At 48.3% G+C, this 9,597-nt stretch overlaps 1 protein-coding gene across 1 annotated transcript in view; it reads right to left on the bottom strand.

Annotated features, from left to right (window-relative positions):
- Positions 1-995: 995 nt before the first annotated feature.
- xkr7b (XK, Kell blood group complex subunit-related family, member 7b) overlaps positions 996-9,597 on the bottom strand; it is a 154,684-nt gene continuing 146,082 nt past the window's right edge. Inside the window, exons 3-4 of the mRNA XM_063207627.1 lie at positions 3,287-3,506; positions 996-1,791 (exon numbers count right to left, since the gene is read on the bottom strand). Of these exons, the coding sequence (XP_063063697.1) occupies positions 996-1,791; positions 3,287-3,506 (1,016 nt within the window). The remainder of the gene's footprint in view (positions 1,792-3,286; positions 3,507-9,597) is intronic.

Below are 9,597 nucleotides of genomic sequence, written 5' to 3'. Positions count from 1 at the left end.
AAGACATGGTCACTGTGTCATAAAAAATATCAAATGAACCAAATTTATGAAAACAAAAAATATTCAAAATTTTCCTAACCGAGTCGAGGAAAAAAGGATGATTGCTAAATCTCTGCACCATTCACATAAGCGAACTTGACACACGACTTGAAACTGTATTCATGTCACTGTTAACACTGAGATTCGAGAAACCAACAGCATAGAAGTCTCTCTAGAACAGAACTGGTGTGAAGAATTCTTTTCTGTTTTTTTTCTTTTTACATTACATTATATAGTCATGTTCGTCATTTATCTTTATAATGGACAGTCATTGTCATCATCACAACCACTAGCTATCATTACCATCAGACACCACAGTCACCATCATTATCATCAGCATCATCATCAGCATCATCATCAGCATCATCATCATCAACATCATCATCATTCCACAATGGCACCATATAACGAGCACAGCAGCTCGGCTCTGTAATTTCACATCCATATGGTTCATTAGCTGGTCCCACATGTTAGCACTCGGGCATTGTTGCAGTCTGTCATGGCAGAGGTCATGACCTTAGAGCTTGACCTTTGACCCCCATTTTTAAGACCCCTTCTCTCCTCCTCCTCCTCCTCCTCCTCCTCCTGCTCCTCCTCCTACTCCACCTACACCTACACCTCCCACATACAGTACATAAGGGACCTCCATAGCACTGGGCTCCATGCCACCTCTCGCATGCATACGTCTGACGGGAGTACGAGGTTGGAGACAGGGGTGCGGAGAGGGTTGTGTCCACCTCTCCTTCCCCCTGGAGAGCTGTATGTCCACATGTATGTCTCTCCTACATCTCCTCTCAAGTCTGGTCCTCATTCCTCCGTTGCGCCTCCTCGGTCTGTGACAGCCCCTGTGTATGAAAAGGGAGGCCCTGCCCCCCCAGCCCTGCCCACTACTGTCCCTTAGTGGCTTGGAGGTGTACACGTATGAGTGCACACGTGAACGCCTCACTCGCAACGACTCACACGGTGGTCTCGTACTCGGTCACCTCCTTGGGGTTGGTGAGGCTGCGGTACTGGATGCGCGGCGTGACCGGCGAGGTGGTCTCCAGCACCAGGATGGTCTTGCGCAGCCGCCGGTCGATGAAGTGCGCGTCCCAGGCCGGGTAGCGCTTGCGGGGCAGGTCGATGCGGATGACGGGCCCCTCCAGGCGCGGGGTGCGCGGGGACGGGGCGGAGGGCGGCGCGCTGGGGGGGCGCACCTGGAAGACGGGCACGCAGCTGTCCCGGTCCCCCGGCATGCCGCCCGGCGTCATGGCCCCGTCCCCTCGCTCGCCACCGCCCCGCGTAGTCCTCTGCAGGGTGCGCGGCGGGCTGGTCACCACGTCCTGCGTCGGAATCGGGGTGCCCTCCGCAAACTCCCCGCCGCCACCCAGGCCCATCACCCCGCCGATGCCCTCCTCCACGCAGCTCCACTGTGGCCCCAGCATCGGCCCGTCGGGATGCAACAAGCAGTAATACACCAGCATGAAGAAGGTGCCCAGGGCATAGCTGCACAGCACCACGCACACGATCAGCAGGGAGTAGAAGTCGGAGGAGTGTGGGCCGCGGTGCAGGTACCAGGCGGTGGTCAGCGCCGTGTTCTCCACCAGAGTGACGCAGTAGTAGACGCCCAGGCGGAAGCGGGCGCGGCCCTCCTTCACGTTGAACCAGCAGAAGATGTAGATGATGCCCACCACCATGTTGTAGATGATCTCCTCCCACTTGGACATGCAGAAGTCCGTCTCGCCCTGGATGATCCAGAAGGTCATGGCGCACCTGGTGGGTGGTGGAAAAATATATTACAACATATTAACATGTGCACACGCGTGCGCGCACACACACACACACACACACACACACACACACACACACACACACACACACACACACACACACACACACACACAAAATCATTCAAACCAACAACAACTACTACTACTACCACTACTACCACTACTAGTACTACTACTGCTACAACTACTACTACTTCTACCACTACAGCTATTACTACTACCACTACTTCCACTACAACTACTACTTCTACTACTTCTACAACTACAACTACCAGTACAATAACAGCTACTGGGGGTATACCAAGCAGCTGCAGTAGTAAACCAGGTTAAGTTAATCTTGTGGTAGAGGTAAATCATCTAATAGAAGCAGTGTTGCCAAAAGAAAATCAGCCAAAGTCGCTATTGGCTCGCTGAAAAGTCGCTAGATGACGTCACGTATGACGTCACGCACGCCGTGCTGATCTACAGAAAACGTGCCCACATGCCTTCGTCCACAGTAGAAATGGGCGGTGCTAGCTACTTTTTGGAGATCAGAGCTAATCTGCAGCCCTGCTTAACTGTGGTAAACGCTTCTGACGGCGACGCAGAGTCACAAATAAGTTGAAAAACAATGATTTTTTCACTGAAAATGTGTTTTAAAAAGTCGCCAGATGCACCAAAAAGTCGCTAAAGGCGCTAGATGAGGTTTTTAGTCGCCAGGGACGTCAAAAAGTCGCTAAATCTAGCAACAAAGTCGCTAATTTGGCAACACTGAATACAAGAGACTGGAGTCCTCATTTTCTTAACTAAATGATGTCTGCAGGTATATCTATTAGCATGTTTACCGCTTTCTGTAGGTTCACTAAGCCTGGTTTTAGTAGCCATTTTCTTAGTATACCCCCGTGTACGACAACAAGAACAGCAAAATCAGCATCTTAATTGTGTGTGTTTGTGTGTGTGTGCACTGCACCCATCTACCTTCATAAGGCCACTGCTATTGGAGCACACCAACAAGGTGGGGCTCTCGCTCCATGTGGGGCCCAAACACTGAACACCACATGTTCTGACCCCTTTTGCTGGGGTAGTTTTGTTGTTACTGGTAAAAGTAAAAATGTAAAAACATTTCCTCACTGACAGGTTTGGGTTGGGGATTGTTTTGGTTTGGGGACAGTTTAGCATTCTTTAGCTATTGTTAGGTTTAATGTGAATGAAAGTCAGTGTGAGGGCCCAACAAAGAGATTAAGGTGCTGTGTGTTTGTGTGTGTGTGTGTGTCTGTGTGTGTGTGTGCTGCTTGTGTGTGTGCGTGCGTGTATGCGCACCCTGGACAATTTGCGCCTTCTTGGCAGCCTCGGGAGCTGGTGCGTGAATGTGAGAGTGTGGATGCGTACTGTATTTGTAAGCACTTTGAGTTAACTGTGTTGTAGATTGTGATATTGTGCTATATAAATCCATGTTGTCGTTGTTGTCCCTCTACTTGAGGGTACGGTAGGGCACGCACCAGTGGGCCACGATGAAGATGCCAAAGTAGAGCTGGAAGACGGAGGCGAAGAGGGCAAAGGCGATGGTGCGCGCCCCGATGGTGAACAGGTGCCACAGCATCTGCACGATCACCGCCTTGTAGGACATGGGCAGCTTGTCGTCCCGCGAGTCTCGCAACACCTTCTGGTAAGAGGCGATCATCCAGGCCAGAGACACCAGGGAGGCCGAGGCGGACAGGCCTTTAGGAGAGGAGTAAGACGGGAGGAGTGGAGGAAGAGGAGAGGAGAGGAGGAAGAGGAGGAGGAGGAGAGAGGAGGAGAGGAGAATGAGAGGAGGAGATGAGTAATATAATTAGAGGAGGAAGAAGAGGAGGAGAGAGGAAGGAGAGGAGGAGGATAATGAGAAGAAGAAGAAGAAGAAGAAGAAGAAGAAGAAGAAGAAGAAGAAGAAGAAGAAGAAGAAGAAGAAGAAGAAGAGAAAGAAAGTAGAAAAGGAGGAATGAAAGAAAGAAAATCAACATAAAGTAACAGAACAGGAGAGAGTGAGAGATAGAAAAGCAGGGATTAAGATAAACACAGAGAGGGAAGGAGCCGAAGAAAGAAAGATCAAGAGAAAGATAGACATATAGAGAAAGAAGAGAAAGGGAAAACAGCACACGAGCAGAAAATGAGTTTAATATTGTAAAGCAAATGTTAAGATAGAAGGCGTGGGTGAAGTTCAGGTTAAGGTTGCGAAAACAAACGGAGCTTACAGAGCACACAAAACTCTTGAGCTGCTGTCAACGGTGAGAACTGGAGAGAGAGAGAGAGAGAGAGAGAGAGAGAGAGAGAGAGAGAGAGAGAGAGAGAGAGAGAGAGAGAGATGGTATAGAGAGTTGAGTTGGAGTAGAGATATCAGAAGTTTTGAACTTCTGTCTGTGGTGAGAACTGGAGCAGGACAGAGAGTCAGAGAGAGAGATAGAGAGAGAGGAGAGAGAGAGAGAGAGACGGAGAGAGAGATAGAGAGAGTTGTTGAAGGAGTGTTGGAGAGCGCTGGGGCATGTGGAGTAGAGATATCAGAGGGAGATAATGAAGAGCCAAGGTAAGCTAAATTAAACAAAGGAGGTGAGAAATGACGGAACAGAGTTAATGACTGTGGAGATTACAGAAAAAGAAAAAGTTCTTTTGAAAAAAAAAAGACAGTCTCTGTTCCTTCGTATCTCGTATACGCCCTCCCTCCCACTGTTGTTCTTTTCTCTAGCGCTGACTGTTTCTCTCTCTCTTCCTACCTCCATCTCTCTGTCACTCTCTCTTCTATGCCCTTCTTTTGAAAAGAAAAAAAGAAATCTAGTCTCCTCTCTGCCCCTCCCTCCTTCTGTTGCTCTGTTCTCCATCTCCTTCCGACTTTCTTTCTTCTGTCTTCATCTTTGTACTCTCTCTCAGGGAAGCTGACAGGCGACACCAAGGGGTCAGTTGTCCCGTGCCCAGCGAGAAGGGAGGCCCAGAATTGGGTCCTCGTTACATCGAATGTATAGGGTGAGGGGGCCCATTCAGATGAGATTGTCCCGGGCCGAGCCAAAGCTGTCAGCGGCCCCGCTCTCCCTCCATCCATCCCTCTCTCATCACTCCTCAGTCATCCGTCCCTCCTCCTCCTCCTCTCCCTCTCTCCTCCTCCTCCTCTCTCATCACTCCTCAGTCATCCGTCCCTCCTCCTCTCCCTACCTCCCTTTCCCTCCCTCTCTCCTCCTCCTCCTCTCCCTCCCTCCCTCTCCCTCCCTCTCTCCTCCTCCTCCTCTCTCTCCCTCCCTCCCTCTCCTCCTCCTCCTCCTCTCCCTCCCTCTCCCTCTCTCCTCCTCCTCCTCTCTCTCCCTCCCTCCCTCTCCTCCTCCTCCTCCTCTCCCTCCCTCTCCCTCTCTCCTCCTCCTCCTCTCTCTCCCTCCCTCCCTCCTCTGTCTTGTGAGCAGGCACACCTGATTGAGTCTATTTCAGGGCCTCAGAGCCTCATGCCCAAAAGATGATATCAGCGGCACATCACCCGCAGTGCAAACACACTCCCGCACTGTTTATCTACAGGAAATAGGAGTCCTGATTACCGCCAAGCTTTCATCATCATTAAGACTAATGACTGTGTGTGTGTGTGTGTGTGTGTGTGTGTGTGTGTGTGTGTGTGTGTGTGTGTGCTTGCTCCAGTTGCTAAACCGAAAAAAAGAAGCAAAACTTGAATATGAAAGTTATTAACATTGTCCAATACACACGCACACAAACACGCACGCACGCACGCACGCACGCACGCACGCACGCACGCACGCACGCACGCACGCACGCACGCACGCATGCACGCACACGTACACGCACGCACACATACACACACACCAGACACACACACAAACTACAAAATTATGGTGGCTAGAAAAAATATATATTACACATTTTTCTAGGTTTTACCGTTCAATTTTTAATTAGATCTGATATGATTAATTACTAATTGGACATGCGATTGAATTATTAACTTTTCCCAAAAATGAATTATTCAAGCCTTAAATGATGTCTCTCTCGCCCCACGTGGCTGTCTGGAGAATTTCTCTACCCACGTCCTCAGAAACCCCAAAAAAGAAAAAAGAAAATCGAACAAAAACTGAAAGCTCAACCATGTTAGCACAAGGACAAGAGTAGGAGGAGGTGAAACAACAATCCAAGCTTTTCTTCTTCAAATAATAAAAAGACAACATCCACCGGCAGCTTTCAACTTCATTTTTTTTTCCGGAGGCAAATAATAATAATAATAAAAAACAAAATGTACCGCAGACACAACACACTAAAAAGTGCCAAAATACAAATGCAGCTTACAAACAAACAAAGCAAAAAAGCAAAAAAGAGTGTCAGGATAAATTAAGGCTCTACGCAAGGCTGTGTGTGTGTGTGTGTGTGTGTGTGTGTGTGTGTGTGTGTGTGTGTGTGTGTGTGTGTGTGTGTGTGTGTGTGTGTGTGTGTGTGTGTGTGTGTGTGTGTGTGTGTGTGCGCGCGTGCGTGCGTGCATTGTGTGTGTGTGAGAGAGAGTTGGATGTAGAGAGAGAAAGGAAAGAGACAAGATATTTGTCATGTTGTAGCTGCTGTTTGGGGCCCTGAGGTTCATCTGAGCTGAGCTAACCAGCTGCTGAGAGAACAGCAACACCACAGCAGTCTACTCCTCCAGCACCACAGTAACACCACACCACAGCAGTCTACTCCCCCAGGGCCCAGCACCCCCACAGCACAGCAGCCTCATCCCACCAACACCAACACACAGGGAAGCCGACAGGGGGGGACAAAGGGGTCAGTTGTCTCGGGTCCAGGGACAGAGGGGGCCAAAAATTGGGTCCTACTTACATTATATGTATTGGATGGGGGCCCTTTCAAATGCCTTTGTCCCGGGCCCGGTAAAAGCTGTCAGTGGACCTGCCAACACCAACACCACAGCACAGCAGCCCCATCCCACACCACACCACCACCAACACCCCCACAGCACAGCAGTCTACACCCAGACAGCCTCCTGCAGCTGCAGGTGTCTCGAGTGTTTCCGAGGTATCTGTGTGTCAGCTTTTGTGTGTGTGTGTGTGTGTTTCTGTGTGCGTGCGTGTGTGTGTGTGTGTGTGTGTGTGTGTGCGTGCGTGCGTGCGTGCGTGCGTGCGTGCGTGCGTGCGTGCGCGTGTGTGTGTGTGTGTGTGTGTGTGTGTGTGTGAGAGAGAGAGAGAGCGAGAGAGAGAAAGAGAGAGAAAGAAAGTGTGTGTGTGTGTTTGTGGCTGTGCGTTTGTGCATGCTCACAAATACTCTTGACTTAATTGTACAGAAATTTAGACACAGTTTAAGATGATGCTGACAGAGCGGAAAACCCTGCCTGTACTTTTCTGAGTTTGTATTGGTGTGTGTGTGTGTGTGTGTGTGAGTGTGCTCCTGCACGCGGGTGTGTGTGTGTGTGTGTGTGTGTGTGTGTGTGTGTGTGTGTGTGTGTGTGTGTGTGTGTGTGTGTGTGTGTGTGTGTGTGTGTGTGTGTGTGTGCGCGTGCGTGCGCGCATGTGTCTCTCTCTATATATATATATACTATGGGTGTGTGTGTGTGTGTGTGTGTGCGTGTGTGTGTGTGTGTGTGTGTGTGTGTGCGCGCGCATGTGTCTCTCTCTATATATATATACTATGTGTGTGTGTGCACCCTCATGTCTATGTGTGCGAGACAGAGATAGGGCTGCCTATCTGCAGAAGGCCTGATGCTATCAAAGGGGATCAGCTCTTTAATACGTTTCAAAGGTGGCTTGTTTACTCAGCATGGCCCTGTGCTGATTGCCTTTGTTCTGGGACGGAAATCCTGCCCAGCCTGCCTCCCTCCCTCCCTCTCTCTCTCTCTCTCTCTCTCTCTCTCTGTCTGTCTGTCTGTCTCTCTCTCTCTCTCTCTCTCTCTCTCTCTCTCTCTCTCTCTCTCTCTCTCTCTCTCTCTCTCTCTCTCTCTCTCTCTCTCTCTCTCTCTCCTCATCCTCCCAAGGGACAACCAACACCGGCCAGGCTCCCAGGCTGGGCCAGAACCCAGAACGAACGAACCCAAGGAACCCAAATGACCCAGAGGACTTGCAGCTTTTTCCTTTTGTAGGAAGGCGTGTTCAGACCGACCGAGAACCTTGAATTCCCGCACCTAATCTGAAGCTGTCTGCCGAAAAACTGAGCATTTGGGAACCGGAAAGTTCATCCGGGCACCACACGGTCACATGCATGCGGCGCACAACTCAACCTCTAATTGTTGGAAATCACTGTCGGTCAAAAAAATAGCTCACGTGGTTGGCTGCCAGTGTCTTGCCCCTCCTCACAACACCGTGTTTATAAACAATAAAAAAATATATTGTCCAGATGTTATCAGCACCTACAAGACAATACACGTATCGCAATGATGGCAGCAATAAACCAGAGAAAAGTCTGACTGGAGGCATTTGTTCTAATACAAAGGAGTGGTCTAGTGTTCATATCCATGATTGTGAATGATAAACTGAACTATATCAACAGACCTGCATCACGTGGAAACCCTCCAAAACAGCAAACCATTTTCTGAGTGACTGACCAGTGGACAAACCGCCTGACACAGTAGTGACCTATTGAGACACTACATGTGACTGAAAGCATAAGGATGGTGAAGAGGTGGTCTGTTCTACATTGTATTGAATTGTTTGTACTGCTGTTTCTTTGTTGTTGTCGTCATTGTTCTTGTTTTGCTTGGAGATGAATTATGAGTCTCCCGTCTCCTACAGTGTATGCAAATGTCAATTACATGTGGGTACGGGGGAAGATGGAAAAATAGGCCACCGTACGGTAAACAGACAGTGGTACATGGCTCTGTGCTGGGGGTCTTCTCCATGATTTCATGCATGTTCTGTATAATGCTGATTGTCTGCAGTGACACACTGAAGCAGTTCATGTTCTACTTGGCTTTTGCTACTTTGCTATAATGCCATTTTTTCATCTTTCCTTTCTTTTACTTTATTGTAGTAACTCTCTGACTTCAATACTGGACCTTTACGTGCTGAGGGCTCCAGTAAATGCATTTGTATGTGGTTCGCAAAAGGCTACTTTTAATGGAATCTGTGCTGTGTGGTAATAATCAAGTTATTTTGTTTTTTAAAGGGCGGGGTAATGCATGAAATCCAAACATCCTGGACATTCTCAATGACATTATATCGTGAAATTTAATTTTGCGTTTTACTCTTATCATAATTTGCACTATATCCTGTCTAAAGAGATGAGTCCTCGTGATGCATTGTGAACAGAGACATATGGGCTATTGTCTCACTCCTCTTTCTTTCTGTTTTATGTATTTATCATTTCTATGCGGTAGGTCATATGCAAAGTGATTGGCCATTAATATAGCTTTTATTTTCCAGCCATTTTTATTATCCATTAATAACAAAGCACACAAGCAACAATGATCACTTTTAATCAGTAGTACCAACGTTTTTTTTCCTGCAGTAAAGGTTAGCCAACTGAACTTTATGAAGCAGATTTACTAGAGAGAAGACATAGTTGTAAAGTAAGGAGTTTTGGACGCTGCAGCAGTGCGATAAAAGGCTTTGTGAACAGAGGGCTGTGACATGCATTATTTTGCTACGTAAATACTCAAGATTATGATGATGACATAGTTATGCTGCTACCGACCATCAGTAGATTCATTAAAACTGACATTCTCAGCATCCTCTCTCTCTCTCTCTCTCTCTCTCTCTCTCTCTCTCTCTCTCTCTCTCTCTCTCTCTCTCTCTCTCTCTCTCTCTCTATCTGTCTCTATCTCTTTCTCTCTCTCTCTCTCCCTTTCTCCAGGTTTGAGAGGGCCATGTCCCTAGAT

This window comes from Engraulis encrasicolus, chromosome 10 (assembly GCF_034702125.1).
Source record: "Engraulis encrasicolus isolate BLACKSEA-1 chromosome 10, IST_EnEncr_1.0, whole genome shotgun sequence".
Classification (NCBI taxonomy): domain Eukaryota; kingdom Metazoa; phylum Chordata; class Actinopteri; order Clupeiformes; family Engraulidae; genus Engraulis; species Engraulis encrasicolus.
Note: the sequence above shows the minus strand (reverse complement) of the source record. Positions and strands in the feature narration are given on the sequence as shown.